Source organism: Triturus cristatus, chromosome 9 (genome assembly GCF_964204655.1).
Source record: "Triturus cristatus chromosome 9, aTriCri1.1, whole genome shotgun sequence".
NCBI classification, from domain to species: domain Eukaryota; kingdom Metazoa; phylum Chordata; class Amphibia; order Caudata; family Salamandridae; genus Triturus; species Triturus cristatus.
Window position 1 is genome coordinate 1,026,886,062 of NC_140592.1, and position 19,460 is coordinate 1,026,905,521.

Sequence of the window (19,460 nt, forward strand, 5' to 3'; positions counted from 1 at the left end):
CCTTACAACTACGACTTGCCGTGGATTTGCTGGTGTAAGTGCTGCCTTTCTGTGCCCCTCGGGAATCCTGGTGAGACGAATCAAGGGGAGACACAGGAAATCCCCTTTGAGATATATATATATATATACACACACACACACAAGTCATCCTGATCACCTTGATAACAAGCAGAAACAAGAGGCAAGTGAATTCAGGATAGTAAACATGAGAGAGAACTGCGGACAATAATCAAACACAATTGGCCCTTAGTACTGGTGATCCAGTAATAGGCCCCCTACTACCACAAAAAGTGTCAATCACACAAAGTAGGGGACCATCAATGAGAGACAATCTAGTAAAAACAAGTCCTGAAGTGTTAGAGGGGTCTAACTGGCTGACGTCACAAAAACCTTTTTAAAAGTGCAAAACCTGCAAGGTTTGTCAGCAGGGTCTGACCAAAACCACATACCAGACACCGTTCAGTCCCAGAGAACATAAAATCACCAAACTTTTAACTTGTAAGACTGACCATGTAATTTATGTGTTACTATGCCCATGTGGTTTGAAGTACATTGGTAGTACAAAACTCCAAGCACATAAAAGAGTACTTCAACACATGCAAGCTATAGTGAATGAGGACAAAACATATCCAGTGGCACGCCATATCAGAGAGAACCATAAGTCCAACAGCCAAGATCTCAGATATTTCGTCATTGATGCAGTGCCGCCCAGCAGGAGGGGTGAGAATAGAGCGAAAAAGCCACGAAAGCTTGAGACACGATATATCATTGAGATGGACTCCAAACACCCAGGGGGCTCAATACAACAGAGGATTTGAATACATGCCTGTAATACGTGATGTTTAATATTTAATGTTTGCTATTTGATATTTAATATTCAGATTTTAAATATTTTAAACATTTCAAGTGTTTTAAGTATTTTAATATGTGTGTGAGAATATATACAATGTTTCAAGGCGGAATACAACATCTTATCACATAGAAGGATCATCAGGTATTTAAACTTAGTATTGGGCATGAGTAAAAGAAGTAATAGCTGCTCAACTTAGATTGTAAATATATAAAATTATTATACCATCTCGAAAAACGCAAAAATAAACAAGTACTCAAACAGGCACTAAGAAAGTTATAGTACAGCTATTTTAGTTGGTATTACAGCAAAAATAGCCCAAAAAAGAATTCTATCTGAAAATTGGCACATATGCGCTATAGCACTTTATTGTTTTGAGAAATACTCAGCACATTAGCGCTTTAAAGCGGTCGTTCGTGTATTATGCAAACAATGGCGAAACAATACAGAAGGGCATAGGTAATTGATGAATGAATTATTAAACAGAGTGAGTATATGTGTACTATACAAAGAGACACACATACGATATTGCAAGGAAGTCTTGTTCATTAAATGATTTCAGTTTATGAAAGTTTTAAAATATTTAAATATTTATTATAGAATATTTTTTAAAACTATGGAAGCGCAATGCTACTCTGTGTATATACCGAATGGTTTACGTTTGTATTGTTGAAATAAGAAACCTAGGCTTCTTTCATTTTCTACAACTGTATAATATTATGCACATTGCACCTATCACTAAGCACCTGTCACTTTAAAAGCCAAAAATTGAAACTGTTGCGTCATGTCATGTGATCAAGGCTCAATCCGAGCCGTAATGGCGGCATCGCAATAAACGAAAATTATTGCACTCATCTGGTGGTCTGTGTCCGTATGTGGAGGGAATCCAGACAGACAGCGGAATATATATATATATATATCGACTCTGGAAGTTTCCAATCGGAATTTTAATGACAAAAACCACCATTTGCAGTCCGAAATTAATTACAATGCCTGACACGTTTCGGGGCTTCTGTGCTCCTTCTTCATAGGCTTCACTGTGAGTTCACAGATTTGAAAACACGCATTTCCTCTCCTCTGCCTCTTAAAGAGTGTTTGCCCTAAGGTGGGCCTCCAGATGAGTTTTAACCTTTGTGCATTTTGGGAGTTGTAGTGCGTGTTTAACATTTCTCACCTTAGCAGGTTCTGTGTGCTTGCAGAAATTAATTGAATATTTTCAGCCCTTCAGTGGGCCTCAGACCGCATAACAGGTTTTCCCCCCCATCAGGTAGCCAGGGATTTCTGAGCCACAAAAGTTTTTGTGACGGAGTGCCATGTTTGAGGTGCCCACTCACAAACTTGTTTGTTTTTCAATAACAAACTTGTAAAGTGGAAGTTTGTTACTGACTAACAAAAAGTCAATGGCCTTTAAGTGTTGGGGGGTTTTCTCCCAGTATGTGGGGTTCATTTTTCTGTGTTTGGGACTGCTACGAAATTCCCTTGCAGTCCCAAACAGTAACAATGTACGTCAGAATGACTGCTCTCCAAAGTGTGGATGGTCCGAGGCACATTGAGTGACAGCTCGTTAGCAGAGGCCTATCAGTCAACGGTGCCGACCGGTGCAACCAGCTGAGGCCCCAGCTGAAACCTAGTACTCTGCCCACTTCTAAAGGGGGTGTGAACTAGTTTGGGAGAATGAGTGTACGCCACTTGCTGGCAGATGCCTTGCATTAGCCAAACTCTTACTGAGGCCCTTAGTCTCTCTGTGCCAAAAACTGTAAATATCCGAAAGGCATATATGAGAAACCTGCTTGGTGTACACAATTTTAAACAATTTCTTCCTACTTCATTGGTGTGGTGCTCCGTTACCCCCAGCCCACAAGTAGCCTCACTCTATATGATGGACCGCCTCTGTCCGTTGCACACAGCAGAGGCAGGCCTTCTTTCTTCCTGCTTCCACTGCTGCTCTGATTTCTAGTGTAGTGTCAGCTGTCAGGACTGTGCTCCTTTCACCTTTTCACCCTACTGACTTTCTGTAGTGGGCCCAGCTGTTCTGCTTCACAAAGACTTCAGTTTTCTCTACATGAAGGGGGCTCGCCCCCCTCCGCATGACGATGCGGCGTGTCTCCCTAAAGCAGCTGCAGTGCGCCGCATACTCTGAGCTGACACTGTGTAGACCTAGGACTGTTAATAAACAAAATAACGTATTGTTTCTCTTCAGTCAGAGCCTGCTAAGCAGTAAGCACCCTACATAAGTGGGTGGGGCAACCTGAGGAACAGCATCCTCGACGGAGCACTGCTCCTCTTAGTAAAGCAGCAGATAAAAATGACCGATGCTGCAGTAGATCACTGGAGAGGTTAAGGGATCACAATTTGTCAGTGGGTAACAGGCACCACAGGAGTAATCAGTGTCATAAGCAGCGGTGGGCGAGGGAGAGGTGCACACACCCCGAGTCTGCACACAACAGGTGTCCCAGAGTTTAGGAAGAAAGCTAAGTTAACAGGTATGAATCGAAACATACGGTGGAGATTTGGTAATAAGCACGGACTATGGCAATACATGGAAAGGTAAGTAAGCACAATCCTAAAGAGGAAGTGTCCCTCGTTGCACTCGATAAGAATCAATGAACATAAAAGTAACATAAGAACCCAACAGGCAAAATCTCCAATTGCCACTCACTTTCAACGTCATTCACACAACATCTGCCAACTACGCTTCCTTATCCTTGAACAAATCCCTCATCTGAAAGGACGAGATAACAATAAATATCTTCTACAAAGGGAAATTTTCTGGATTCACAAACTTAATTCCATCCAACCCAAAGGTCTGAATGACCGTTATGAACTTGGCTGTTTTTTGTAATCCCGCCTCCTGATTCCAACAATTTTTTACATTGACATGAGCTGACCCTGTTTTGGAATTGCACATGGCCTTCAAACCGTTTTTTTCATGTTTGATTAATTTGTCATCCTTATGTTTGGTCATTCTTACTTTCATATCGTTTGCAACGTTTGTGTAGCTTGCATTACCAGGTTGTTTGATTCTCATGGTTCCTACACATTTGTCACCATCGTTAGCACATTTACGTATGTTTTGCCACGTTTTTGTTCTATGTGATACATATTTCGTATACTTTTTCTCTTCTCACACCTGGTTACCGCACAAAAACTACAAGTCTTTTCTCATCGTAGTTCGTAATTAACCACGCCCACTTTTTGCACGGACTTCCTTATCACATGATCATCACTCGCTAATCCTGCTCACCCGCTGACATAGTTTGGAGCGTTTTCTCGCTTTATGAAACCGTAACCTGCACATCTAACAGTAAGTGTACTCTCCGTCACATTTGTCGAGGTTTCCCGCACCTTTTAACCGCTTTTCTCAGTTCCTAAAAATAACTTCCGTACTACTAACAAACACTCGATATAAATTCAGCCCGCCCACACTTACACAGTTGGGAGCGTTTTCCTGCTACGCGTAATCGTTACCTGCACATCTAACAGTAAGTTCACTATTTTGTATACATGTTGATGTTCTCCGCATAATCGCTTTCCTTCAGCTTTCACAAATAACTTTCGTGCCACCAACAAACACCCGTAATTAACTCAGCCAGCCTAGTTCTATACCATCAACGCGTACACTGAGCACATGTTTGTCACTCCATTCTATTTCTCTTACTGACACGCATTGTTTGATGCGAGCACCCGTTGCGATTATTATCATCATTTTCTCACTTTTCTCGCTTGACTCACCGGGACCACGAGGACAACATTCTTCCGCTATTATCGTTTATGTGAACCACACATTTCTCACATCTCTTTAACCTCACTCGTGAGCTAATTGACACTAAGTACTGAATGCTGAGAACTTTAGACATCGATACTGAACCTCTATGTTGCCTTTCAGAGTGTCGCCCCTGATGAAGGGCTTGAATAGCCCGAAATGCATTGGGCATTTGAACAAACTGATGATTATACATGAATGATTACAATTCTACATAATCTGATGAAGAAAAGGTTCAATAAAGAAATTTGACCCTGGAGAACGCGTAAAACTCAGTTTATTAACAAAGAGAACTTTGTTCCTATTACGAGTGCAACGAGGGACACTTCCTCTTTAGGATTGTGCTTACTTACATTTCATGAATTCCCAACTCGGGGGGAAATACTCGTTTTGCACCAACGACCCTGTTTACATACGCTAACCAGTTAAACACTTTCGAGTGCGCGCAGTCTGTATTTTCATTGTGTCAATACATGGAAAGGGACAGCCCCACTAAAAGAAAACTAGATGTAACAAACTCATCAGCAGCAGTGAAACATGGATCTTGAAGTTCGCTGTGGAGCCCCCTGCCACCAAAGTCCTGAGGTAGAGTAAGAAACTCACAGGACATCGAATCCATCATATGCTGAATCTAATGAGACTGGGGTGGGTATGGTTGGATGGGTGGGTGTGACAAGATCTGGAACACCCATTGATCTGAAATTATGCTTCACCATATGGGGAGGTCATAGATGATTCGACCTCCAACCGGGCGATCATGGGGCATCAAGGTCAACTTAGAGAGGCTTTGAAGTTGCTGCGGGGGGGGAGCTGGAGTTTGGGCAGATTGTTGTACTTGAGTTGCTGTTTATTGTTTACTTGCTCCATGACCACATCCCCTAAAACCCTAGGTGATCTTCTGCAATTGAGACATGTACCACTGCTGTCGTGAAGGCAGCGTTTTACGAAACCTCGAAAGGTCTGATGTTGCTGTGGTAACTGGTGGGCTAGAGGTGCCAAACCTAAGGAGAAAGCAGTGCCATGCTTTCCTTAAATCTCTCGATAGTTCTACCTGCCTTTTCAGCAAACAATCTAGAGCCATCAAAAGGAATAGACATTAACAAATGCTGAACATCCATAGAAAATCCAGTGGAATGGATCCAAGCACATCTTCTAATAACTACACTGGTTCCCGATGCTCTTCCTAAACAATCTATTGTATCCAGAACACATTTAAGTAAGAATTGTGCAGCATCCTGTCATCAGCAACTAAACTCTGCAATATTTTTTGAGTATATTCCTGGACCGCAGCTAATCAATAAATCAATAAATCAATCAGCATTTGTAGAGCGTGGTACTGAAACCCCTGGGGTGTATCTGGGCGCAGGGGTGTGAGGTCTCCATTGAAAATCAGATCTTGAGGAAACAGCAGGAAGAGGGAAGAAACAAGCAGAAAAAGGCAACACAGAGGGAAGGAAAAGGAGCAGAAAAGGCAATACAGAGAGCAGAAAACGAGCAGGAAAGTCAAGACAGAGAAAAACAAGCAGAAATGGCCAAACACAGCAAGAAACGAGCAGAGGATGCACAAACAGAGGGGAGAAGGTAGAAAGGCAGCAGGGGGTATTGGACTGCGGGCAAGCTGGATAGGAGAACTGTCGCAAGGGGAGCTGGCACAAGGACCTGCTCAATAGGGCCATGCTGTGGCCTGCATTAGGTAGGTCCTGGGGGGAGGGCGTGGCGCTGGGTGGTGCGAGGAAGGAAACAGTGGGAGGAGGGAAACATCGGGAAGAAACGAGCAGAAAATGTAAAACAGAGAGCAGAAAAATGAGCAGAAAAGCAAAACAGACTCTGGAGGAGGACCTTATGGTAGCTGAAATAACCCAAGCGATAGGAGCCCTGAAGTCGGGCAAAGCACTGGGGCCAAATGGTATCCCAATAGAATTATACAAGCTCACAGTGTAGACTACTACGCCGTACTTACAGACAATGTTTGAGGAGAGCAACACTAGGGGCAGACTCCCATTAGATCAGAGACTAGGGACTATAGTTGTAATACATAAAGATGGAAGGCCAAGGAGTCAATGTACGTCATACCATCCAATCACGTTGTTGAATGCAGAAGCAAAAATTCTTGTGAAATTATTGGCTCAGCGACTTCTCCCTCTGCTCCCGACCCTGGTCCACCCTGAAAAATTTGGATTTATGCCAGGACGCAACACCGCCCTAAACCTCAGGCATCTCCATGGTGTCATGGGACGTGCCCACAGAATTAGAGAGGACGCTGTGGTACCTGCATATGCTAGAAAAATCAGGATCATATACTGAATGTCCTGGACTTGCAGAGGCAGTGGAAAGGTCTTGAACACCACTGTATCCAAAAGGTCCTCAATGCAGGGAACCCTCTGCATGGTGCACATGTGGGACTTCGGCTCAGTAATGGAAAAACCCCAAAGATGTCAGGAGTTTGGCTGTCTTCCAGAGGTGATAGACGACTGTCGGCAGCAAGCATGTTTTAGCTGCCAGTCATCGAGTTATGGGAATACATATAATCCAAACCTGTGAATATGAGCAGTGAAGATGGGCAGTGACCACTGCCATTACTTTCAATAATGTCCAAGGGGTAAAAGAGAGCACACAAAAGTAAAAGTGTTCCTAGCCCCCCCTGAACCCTGGATAATGCCAGTGGGACTGCAAGATGGGTGTTGGAAGATAGGTGTGGAGAAAGTCCAGGTGCACCATTGTTAGAAATGGAGGTCTCTAGTTGGCAGTGGTTTGCACCTTGTACAAGTACGGATCCTCCTCCTTGTCAGGGTAAGGGGATTTCGCAGCTAAGATAAACCCTGCTCACCTCCGTAGTAGCTTTGCACGAGCAGTCAGGCTTATCTCAAAGGCAATGTGTAAAGCATTTATACATACATACACAGTAACACAGTGAAAACAGTACAAAAGGACACCACACCAGTTTAGAAAAATAATCAATATTTATCTGAATAAAACAGGACCAAAACAATAAATATCCAAGACACACAAGTCAAGATATCACTTTTAAAAGGTTCAAAATAGTTGAGTCAATAGGAAACTATGCAATGTGTCTCTTTTAGCACAAAGTACCTGGCATGTGTCAAAATCAAAGACGAAAATAGGCGCTGGGGAGGTGAGGTGCCGGAAAAGCAAAGCAATGCATCTGTTCTGTTCTTTACTGTGAGGGAAGGTGATACATTGGTTCCTTACTGTGAGGTGAGGTGATGCGTTGATCTTCTGACACAGGGCCTTGCTTCCTTACTGCTGGGAAACATCAATGAAGAGCTTTGTGCACAGGGACGATGCATCGAAAATCTGGATGCGCTGTGTCGATGCGGCGGGGGTGGAACAGGCGCTGCATTGATTTTAAGCAGGTGAGCTGCAATTTCTTCAGCCGCACAGCAGGGCCTGCGTTGGAGTCAGAGCGTGTGCCACGGATGTCAGTAACACAATGCTCGGGTTGCAGTGATCTTTCAGCCGCACGGCAGGCGCTGCGTCGATTCTTCAGCCACACAGCGGTGATGCGTTGGTTTTTCAACTGCAAGGTGGTGCTGCATCAGAAAAACGGGTGCTGAGTCGATGCGTGGATTTTCTTCGCAGGTTTGCCAGATTCTAATTCAAAAGGCCCAGGCACTGGATTTGGCACCACTTAGCAAGTGAGGGCTCCCAGCAGAAGGCACTGGTAGGTGAAGTCTTTGATGGCCTGGGCACAACTGGCAACTAACCCAGACAAGTATTATACAGACTGGCAGAGGCACAGAATGGTTATGCAAGAAAATGCCCACTTTCTAAAAGTGCCATTTTCAAACATGCAATCTAAAAACCAACTTCCCCCAAAGATGGATTTTTAAAATGTGAGTTCAGAGACCCCCTAACTCCAAATCGTTATCTGTTCCCAATGGGAAAATATAATTACAAGATATTTCAAGGCAATCCCCATATTACCCTATGGGAGAGATAGTCCTTGCATTAGTTAAAAACGAAACTACCAGTATTTCCCTATTAGGACATGTAAAACACACCACTGGTGTGGTAAAACACTCCAGTACATGTCCTACCTTTAAAATACACTGCAAACTGCCCATGGGGCTACCTTGGGCCTACCTAATGGGTGACTTAGGTAGTAACAGGTAAAATTTGGGCCAGGCAAGTGGATGCACTTACCATGTCGAAATAGCAGTTTAAAACTGCACACACAGACACAGCAGTGGCAGGTCTGAGACATGTTTGCAGGCTACTCATGTGGGTGGCAATCAGTGCTGCAGGGATTTTATTTACAGGCCCTGGGCACACCTGGTGCACTTTATTAGGGACTAGTAACTCAAACCAATCACCAATACAATTTATGCAGAGAGCATATGCACTTTAGCACTGGTTAGCAGTGTGCCAATAGTCATAAAGCCAACAAAAACATGTCAGAAAAAATAGGAGGAAGAAGGCAAAAAGTTTGGGGATAACCCTGAAAAAAAGGGCCCGGTCTAACAACCATCCTGTCTCCTGGGTCCAGAGTTGAAAAGACCTGAGCCAAGGTGATCATTGTGAACTTGTCATTCCGAAAAAGCATTCAATAGGTGGAGATCTAAGATGGGTCTGAGACCTCTGTCCTTCTGCTTGCTACCGGCTCAATGTTACCTTTGGATATGAGGAGAAGGATCTCCTCTATCAGCAGTGTGGAGTGCTTCTTTAAAAGTCATTCATAATAGCGTAAGAGGAAGATGGGGTGGGGAATAAATGACAGGTAGGGCATAGCCCTTCCGAGCAATTGGCAAGACCCACCTGTCGGAGATGATGGATCGCCAGCATGTAGAAAATGCTGCATTCTGCCTCCTATTGGCCAGGTATGAACCTGTTAGGCCAAATCTAAGCTTAGCAGCCAATGCAGCAGAGAAAGAGATGGAGAACTGCTGCCCCTGCTGGTGTGAACGGTTTCAGCTGGTGCCGTACCCATGACCTTAAAATGCTGTGTTGGTTGCCAAACAATCGGTTCAGAAGGCTGTATTGATGTGAAATCGGCTTAACTGGTCATAACAGCCCCAAAGACATAGCTGTAGCGCCCGTCTTCAAACATTTCCAGTGCTGAATGAATATTTTCATAGAATAGCTGGAGCCATCAAAGGGCATGTTCATTAAGAACATTTTCATGTACCCAGAAAATGCAGTTGATCTTATTCAGGCATGCCCCCTAAGTAAATCACTGGTTCTAATAGTTCTAATAGCTCTACCTGTGCAATCACAAGTGTAAAAACGTTGCAGCATCCTTGCCATCATGTATCATTTGGGAATAAGACGCACTAAGGTCAAAATGTAAACACCTGAACTTAATGTTTTACATATTAAGCACTGGTTGAACCATTAATCGTTGAACCATTTAGTTAGAAATGTTATGCAATATGCATTTTTACCTGTGTATGATCTCTGTCCAAAAAGGAATGTTCCTTCAACCGGAATGTATCCTTTCCCGCTGGGGCAGATCTCAATGAACTCAACTAGAGATAAAAAAATATATAAGAAGGTTTTTAGTAGTGACTGGAAAGACAGAGAGAAAGGAGGGACAAGGATAGGGAGAGGGGACAAGAAACAGAAAGAGAGAACAAAAGCAAGGGAGAGCGGAAGAGGCAGCAAGAGAAAGAACAGGAGAGAGGAAGATTTAGGGAGATAGGGAAGGAAGGAGAGAAGGAGGAAGAGGGAAAGCGATATGAGAAGAAATTGACATGAAAAAGGAACAGCATTAGCAATAATGGGGTAACCCTGTGTCCCTTAGAACCTGGGTATGTATGATATATAAAGAAGTGGTTCTGTCGGGAGAGTGACAATTTCTTTGTTCAATGTAATTAATATATCTTGAACATTCAATTTTGAGTAGCAAACATTACAAATTTTATGAAAGTTACTGGTTCACCAACACTTTTCAAGGACCTAATGGAAATACGCGAAACACACCACAAAGACAAAATAGTTTTTGGTAAAAAAATGACGATTGTATTGTATGGGTATTATGTACACATATTAATGAATATAGCTGTCAATAAATCAATACAATACACGGCGATAAAGTGATTGAAGTGCAGGAAAAGTGACTTGTGGTGATAATTGAAAAAAAGTGCTATGCATTTACTATACAAATAGGTGACACATAAGGCAAATAACTGTTATGTTGTACTGTCCATTCCTCAATGCATGAATACACGACTCTAATGTGACTTTATATTGGGGTCAGGGAAGCTGCGTGGACTAATGTGACTGCAACGTTGACGTTTCGACCCTGGGCGGAAGCGCAGCTTATTATGCGTCAGAAGCGGGTCTTCATCAGGACTGGGGGGTAGGAAAACCAATTGTTGACAGCTGCAAGGAGTAAATGCCATGGATCCTATGAGGTGAGTAGTATAGGATGCAAAAAGATTCCAATTTCGATGGAGTAAATGCCAGGGATCCCATGGGGCAGGTAGACCGACACCAAAAGGTTGTGGTCTAAAAAAGCGGTGTTCACTCATGCATGCTCCACCAGCCGGTTGGAGACGAGTCAAGTAATGATTTAAAACACCGCCCTCAAGCGATCGTCACGATGTGGAAAGACGTGACCTATTCAGTCTGCTTCTGCTTTGCTCAGAAGCAGACTGAATAGGTCATGTCTCAGTCTGTAACGTTTGCTACTCAAAATTGAATGTTCAAAATATATTAATTACATTGAACAAAGAAATTGTCACTCGCCCGACAAAACCACTTCTTTATATATCATGGAAAAGGAACAGAACAAACACAGAGGAAAAAAATAGATCGAGTTTGTGTGGCACAAAAACACATGAGACAAAGGAATGCTGGGTGGCGAAAGATATTAGGACGGCAGGCATAAAATATGGCTAGGGAGAGAAAACAAACAAATCGAAATATTAAGGGAAACAAGACAAATGTAAATAGCTGGACAATAGAGAGAAAATAATATCAATCCTGAGAAATATAAACAACAAAAACGAGCCTACAAAAAAAGACAAAAATTGGGTCAGAAACAGACCAAAAAAAAAGTCTAAGTAAAATAAACAGAAATCAAAACAAACTGATATGGCGAGAGAGAAAGAAAAAAGATGGTGGACATTAATTACCGCCATCGATTTTGTGGCTTAAACTTGAACAAATCCACATTGATTTTAATTAAAAAAAAAACAATTAAAGAGGATATAACCTTTAAAAAAATACTATCTACCATTAACGTTTTACCATCGTTCACAATCAAAAACTTTCCCTCTATTCGATTTTGAATAATTTGTATGCATTTTCCTACCTAGCCTCAGCTGCATTTTGTGTACTCCCTTCAATCTCGGAAACCGGAAGTGTCATCAGAGGGAGGAAAAGCAGAGTGTGCAGATTAATTTCTTCAGGAACAGTGATTTCACAATGATAATCCGTGTTAACCCTTTTATGAGGGGCTGAACATTGTTTGGCCAACTTTCATTTTTACATATTTTGAATTTTATGCCAAATGGTTCCTTTTGGATACCGTAGGCCTGAGTTGGGATTGGTGATAAACCAACGACGAAGGCTAAAGGCCTGATTGTTTCGATGGGAAAGGTTAGGTCAAATGTCAGGGGTCTGGGGTCTGATCTATTGTTATGAAAAGTTTATTGTGAAAATCATATGTGAAAGCTGGAGTAATATTCCGCTGTTATTGCCTGCAGACAACTATTTTGTTACATGAAGTCTTAAGAGAATACTTTCCTAGGCAAGGAGGTTTGATATTTGTTACCCTTCGCCAAAGGCGCTACAAGATTTTCACTGTGATAATCCTTGTTAGGTCCTTTTGGGAAGGAACGTATATTGTTTTGAAAAGTGCAATTTTGCACATGGTATTAAATTTGTAAAAAATGTTTGCCTTGTGGAACTGCTTAGACTTAATACAGTAGGCCTGAGTTGGTTACAGTTAGGTTATGTTAATATTATTTGCTATTGCGCACGTCTCACCAGGGGGCATCTCGGTGCTGTTGCGGATCCTGACAGGAGGTGCAGAACGGGGAAGATTAGTATAAGTAGGCTTTTAGTAGTTTTCTGAATTTGCTGTATGTGGGAGTCTCTCGGAGGGTTTTGGGTAATTTATTCCAGTACCATTGAGCGAGATAGGAGAAGGCCTTTCCCCTGGTGCGGATTTGACGGATTCGAGGCACGCACAGAAGGGCTTGGGTACTGGATCTGAGATTGCGGCTAGGGATGTAAGTCGTCCATTTATTTTGATAGCGTGGGCCTTTGCCTCTTAGAGCGTTAAACGTGAGGCAGCAGATTTTAAATCTTGAGGGCTTCTTCACAGGTAGCCAATGCAGTTCTTTCAACAGAGGCGCAGAAGGAGTACCTGCCGGACGGTTTAGTATAAGTCTAGCCGTGGTGTTCTGGACCACCTGGAGCTTGGTGAGCAATGTAACACTAACTTCAGCCAGAAGAGCGTTTCAATAGTCCAATCTGCTTATCACCATTGCCTGAACCAGGGTTCTACGAACATTCGTGGGGAGAAGAGGGAAAATTCTGCGCAAAAGGCGCAAATTGTAGTAGCAGGCGCTAGTAGTGGCTGCAATATGATCTTTCATTGTTAAGGCTTGGTCTAGTTTTATCCCTAGATATTTTACCGTATGTTTGGGCACGGGGATAGCACACATTTGGTGGGGCCACCAGTCGTCCGACCAGTGACAAGCCAGTTGTAAATGATATATGCCTGATTGGTTTATTGGGAACAGTTATGGCAGATTCCATAGGTTTCATCTGGTTTTTTAGGTCTCGCTGAGCCCAGCGCATGCGCTGTCTCGAAGAGACATTATGTATGTGGGCTCCAAAAAGTGCTACCAGGCCAGCCTAGAGCTACAGTGCATGTGCGCGGGCGCCGCGCTTACTTTCACTTTCGCAGCCGCACGGCCGCTTTGATCGCGATCACTTTCACTTTCGTGCGCAGACCCAGCCTCCTCTGCCGGCACACCCACAACTGGCAACATTAGTTTTCTACAGCGCTTCGATCTAGCGCTTGAAATCACCTCACCTACCACCTGTTACTCTCGTCACTCAGCAATGTTTACTTTCACCCACCCAGCCCAAACTAACATTGCTCCCCATCCCTTCCCATCATATCCCTTTAAAATGTTGTCCCTATCCAGCAACTGCAATATGCTGCTATGTCACTCATTTATGAAAAGGGTAATTTGCGCATATTTAACCTATTTTTTTATTCACCCCTTTCAAGATTGGCAAAGAAGCATCTTGGAACTGCAAAGAAAACATAAATGGCGGCTTTGTCATTCCTTAAGTGGTGTAGCCAGTGTGCCATGGGTCTTATTGCAAGGAAGAAAATAAGCCCCCCCCCCACCATTGCTTGAGCTGTGACCTTGGGGCCCTGTGCCACTTCACCTGCTTTAACAGTGATAGCAACAACCCTACATAACTTAAGTGCACACATGCATGTCGATGCATGAAAGCATAAACACACTCATGGTGGGTCCCTGCAGCGTCATGCCACCTATGTGTATATGTGTGATGACATGTGAGCTTACATACTGTTGGACTTTTTTTTCACCAATGCTATTCAGCATTGCCAATAATCATTTTTCTCTTTTTGTTGATGCAGCATCAGTAAAAATAATTGGCAGAGCCTAAAATTCTGCATTGGCAAAGCATGCTGCCAGGGTTCTTGGCCCTCCCACATCTTACCACATCCCCCCCGGATCCCTTTGCATACATATCAGCGCTAGAGCCTGGGTGCTCAAGATGCCACCATTGAAATGCATGGGAGAAAGCCTAGAGTGTAAGGGGAGAGCCTCCGCTGGGAGACTGAGCGCCGCGAACGGGGCTGTTTCTCCTCAAGATTGACTCCTCAGGTAACGACCCCTGAGGTTAGCCTGCAACTCAACTTTGCTGCTGCACAACAAATGCCTCAATCGCTACAGGTAGTTTTCCTAGCATATGATACTAGCTGAAGCCCGCCCGCCCTGTTTCAGTATTTTCTCATTTCTTTCTGATTCTGGGTGCTCTGTTTGCCTGCAAGTGCAGGTCTAGAAACACATCTGAAAATAGTTTCCAAAATATTCAGAATATGCGAGCAGTTTCCAAAATGTACAAGGAATTTGTAAAATCTGCACTCATTAAGAAATCAGAATTCTCTGAATATAAAACCATTTCCACGGATTTGGGCAGTGCCTACCTGTCGATGTTGGTCAATAAATGTTTTAAAACTGATGTTCAGTACTGATTGTACAATCTGTTTCATTATTGTTCAATATTCGAGTGCATTACTCTGAGTTAAGACTCGCTTTTGTGACTTTGGTTCAACGCTGGGTTCGATATTCGTCTTTGCCCCACCACATTTATTACTCAAGACAAGAAGGATGCATATTAAGTTGGTGCTTTGATTTATAAGCCATACCTTGAAAATCACACTGGACAGAGGCTGAAGCTAAGAGTGCCCCCCCCCAAACCCCGCCTTTAAACTTCTTAGGTAGTACAAGACGGCAAAAAAAAGAGTGACAATGCATGCCCTGACAAACTGGTCATTCACATTTTAATATAGCATTAGTATGCTATGACGATTTTTTTTTGACTTATGATTGTCAGAATGGCTCGGCTTGCAGTAGACAGTCGTGTTTGAATTGTACGTCCAGATTTCTCGAAATGACCCTCAACTCGGCTGCTTTTCGGAGGCAATCCTTTAAGTACGACACACGCGGCTGTATGAGCCTGTATTATGCCTTCCAGTGGGATAATGACCTAGACAGCACCCAGGAAGAAGGGGAAGTTTAATCTCTGGAGGCAGTCCTTTTATCATCCAAACAGGGGGAACTTTTCTGTGTCCTCTTTTGTTTCTCTTGATTACTTCAGGGCTTGCAATCAAACGCAGCTTAGTTGCTGCTTCTATGTATGACCAGAGCGCCATGCGCGCTTTCACTGTGGCAGTGCAATGGGTCTCACATTTGCGAGAGTTTGAGCTATTTGGCATTGTAAATGACAATGCCTTTTATTTATGTGTTGGTTTTTAAAACATAAATAATAAGTATTGTCATTTACAGTGCCAGTAGCTTAAACTCTTGCAAATGCGAGACCTATTGCATTGCAAATGCTTGTTTTAGGAAAGTTACAACAAAAGACCTGCGTTTTGTATGGTGAAAAGCCTATGTGGAAGCCAATGGGCCTCCGCAAAGATTGTTGATACTGTCATAGCCAAGGGGTTTGGTATTGATTACCCCTTGGACAAACCCTGGGGTTAGAATATTTGTACTGTGATAATTCTTCAAAGGCCCTCTTAGCAGGGGTTGTATATTGTTTTACCAGCTGTACGTTTGCACATATTCGTAATTTTAAGACTGTATACCTGATGGATGCTTGTAGGAAAGCTTATCTTCAATACACTAAGCCTGAGCAGGTCATTGTCACAAGCCATAAATGCTCGAGGCTTGATTGGTTCCATCACAAAGTTTTGTCAGATGCCATAAATTTAGTTACATGGAATCTCATATTACCTTAGTAGTCAAATGTTTTGCTTTAGGCTACTCCCTTTGACAAACCATGGGCAAATAAGATTTGCATTGTGACAATCCTAGCTAGACCCTGCCAGGAGAGATTGACTGGTTTAATTTTCTGACAGTCTCTTAAAAATAAATACATTTTTCTAAAATACATATATACATACACAGAAGCTGTTGATCAGCCCCGTTCTGTCATTGCTCGGTTAGCGTGTTACTCACACTCTGGGTCAGCACACTTCAGCAGCTGGCTCTATTTTCCTGTGAGTGACAACATTTTGTATGATCGTATGTACACATCAACCAGAAAATGAGTACTCTTCAGTGCCAGTGTTGTTGAGCCAGTCCTTTAGTTAACTATTATTTTCTTTCATAGGACCCTTTCACTTCTTCTTCCTCCTTTTTAAACTTTTTTTTAGCATACAGCAATTTCCCAGACAATGCTACAATGCTACAAGATGGCTTGTCACTTATTTCATCTGCAATCCGCAGAATGATACGTGACAGCTGCTTCTTAACTGGGCTGCCATCTTGGAAAGGCAAGATGATCGCCACATTTAGAAGCATTATGTCTGCCATCTAGAATTCGTTTAATAATAAAACACTATGGAGAATACTATTCCACGTGGCTGTCCAGTGCGATATTGAATCATAGTTTTACTGCTCCAAGATGGGTAACACATTCCTTCTCAATGTGTCAGCCATACTGGAACAATGAAGGCATACTTTTTACAATACCACTGCAAAATCGTCCCCTGGTATGTATAATTTTAATTTGTTATTGCAAGCATATGCCTGCCACATTTAGGCAGCAGCAATTTTTCTATTTTTAAATTGTATTCTTTTGATTCATCTTGTATATGGTTGTTGAGTTTGTGTTTGTGAATTTAATTATGGATGGGTAAGTGGGTGTATGCAAGAATGAGTCCGTGGGTGAATAAATGGCTTCATGACTGCAAGAATGACTGACAAAGTGTACTTATTATAACTTATTGTTGCCTAAAACTCACTAGCCACTGAAGAGGCTTTTTCATTTATAAGCCAGACCTATCGGCATTGCCAATGCTTGTTTGCCTGGTAAATGTGGCAGAACTTAAACAAGAATAGGCACTGCCAATTGTTGTAGCTTGTGTATATAAAAAAGGTGTTAGCAAGCTTGTATAAGGTAGAAAATTGGTGGCAAGAGAGGATGTCCTCTCCCCCCCACACACGCACAAAGGAAATACTACACTTCTGCAGCACTTATCTTATAATTGCATGCTTGGGGCAGGGCAATTGCAACCCTCCTCACAGTCTGTTTTTGAACTAAAATCCACATATTTATATCTATATCTATATCAATCTTTCTATCTCTCTCTCTCTCTCTCTATATATATACATACATATATATATATTACCTACTGGCGGTCGCCAGTAGGTAGTTATAGTTAGGACCCCTTTTCCATAGGAAATCCGCAACATTCTATTTTGAATAACTTTGGCGCCGGTCGATGAATCCTCGCGAATTTCTCAAAATAGGTGGGGCGCTACGCTCCGCTCCTACCCTGAAAGTCTCGGGGGGATTCGTCAAGCGGGGGCTGAGATAAAAGGGGGGTCCCAAAACGCGTTTTTCCCATGCATTTTTCCATAGGACCTTTAGACAGAGCTACAGCCCGAACGGCTGAACAGAATTACTAGAAATTTGGCAGAGAGGTAGTCCCTATGTCAAGGAAGTGCCTTTTGTAGGTTTGGTGTAAATCTGTTCAGTAGATTCTGAGAAAATAGCCTTTAAATCAATATATATATCTGAGCCCGCTTACGGTACGCTTACCGTACGCTTACCGTACGCGTACGGTGGCGTGCGCGAGCGCGATTCTGATTGGCTCTTAGATCTTAGTAAACATTCGAATCGGCCGAAACCAGGAAGCGGCGTCCGCCATTTTGTCTCTCGCACTGAGTGTTATTTATCAAACATGATGCCCAAAAACATGTTACGGGGCTGTTTTGACAACTCCCTCCCACATAGTCATGGTGAGGGAGTCCCCAAACATCCCCCAAGAGCAAAAACGGTTTTATATTTTTTTCGGCAATTTCGCCGAGTACGCTTACCGTACGCTTACCGTAAGCGTACGGTAAAAAATAGAAATAAAAAAAACACTATCCACACTTACCCCACCCCCTGTGCTTTTGGTGGCCGTAGGCCACCAAATGTACAGGGCTTATCACATCAGTAAAAAAACTGTATTTTGGCAACATGAAATTATAAAATCGAAATAAAAAAAACACTATCCACATTGACCCCACCCCCTGTGCTTTTGGTGGCCGAAGGCCACCAAATGTACAGGGCTTATTAAAGTTGATAAAAACCGTGCACGGAACGCACTGCGTTAAGTGGGCGCGCACGCCTCGAATGGCGTAAAGTAACTTAGCATTTAAAAAAACATACAAATTCACTGAAAAAACCATAGGTTTCACACACGCTATAGTTAGGAATTAGCATTTAAAAAACCTTGCAAATTCACTGAAAAAACCATAGGTTTCACACATGTTATAGTTAGCGGAAATTTTACTGATAAAAAACCAATGAAATTGCCCCGTTATAGTTAGTGCTGGCAACTATAACTCACGCGACCGCAATCTTCTGCTGATGACATATGTGTCTTTATAAAAAAAAATATTTGTAATATATGTATAGCTAAAAATGTATGGAAGAAGACATGGGCAAATAAGTGTCTAAATACAGTATTAGCATCAGCAGAGGATTGCGGTCGCGTGAGTTATAGTTGCCAGCACTAACTATAACGGGGCAATTTCATTGGTTTTTTATCAGTAAAATTTCCGCTAACTATAACATGTGTGAAACCTATGGTTTTTTCAGTGAATATATATATATATATATATATATATATATATATATATATATATATATATATATCAAGTATCATGAATGAGCAAATTTTCAAGTAAATTGGTAACTAGTTTTGTGAGAGAGTTTCTCTGTGTGTGAAAAACAGAGAGAGAAAGAATATTTGTGGTATTACATAAACTAAAATACCCTTAACTGTACCATATCCGGTTATAATACTGGGAAAAAAGAGTGTTGTTTGCTCATATTTTGGCAGCTGATAAAAACTGATAACATACAATTATAACACCACTGCTCTATTTTAATTACTATTGTGATCTTGGAGCTGTACTACTATAGCCTGCCTTAAAAAGATATACAGGCCATTAACGTCCCACTCCAGCATTAAGAGATCGAGCCAAAGGCGAGGGCCTTTAACAAGGAAAAGGGCTTTAATTCCAGCATAGCCCAGCTACGGAGGGCTGTAAGTCTAATAGAACACTCCGCCACTAGAGGGAAGAATGTTCTAACAAATAAAACAAA

At 42.4% G+C, this 19,460-nt stretch overlaps 1 protein-coding gene across 1 annotated transcript in view; it reads right to left on the reverse strand.

The window, feature by feature from the left end:
• Positions 1-19,460, reverse strand: part of LTBP2 (latent transforming growth factor beta binding protein 2) — a 1,878,832-nt gene that overhangs the window by 218,264 nt on the left and 1,641,108 nt on the right. The window contains exon 27 of the mRNA XM_085626762.1: positions 10,016-10,099. Coding sequence (XP_085482888.1) covers positions 10,016-10,099 — 84 coding nt within the window. The remainder of the gene's footprint in view (positions 1-10,015; positions 10,100-19,460) is intronic.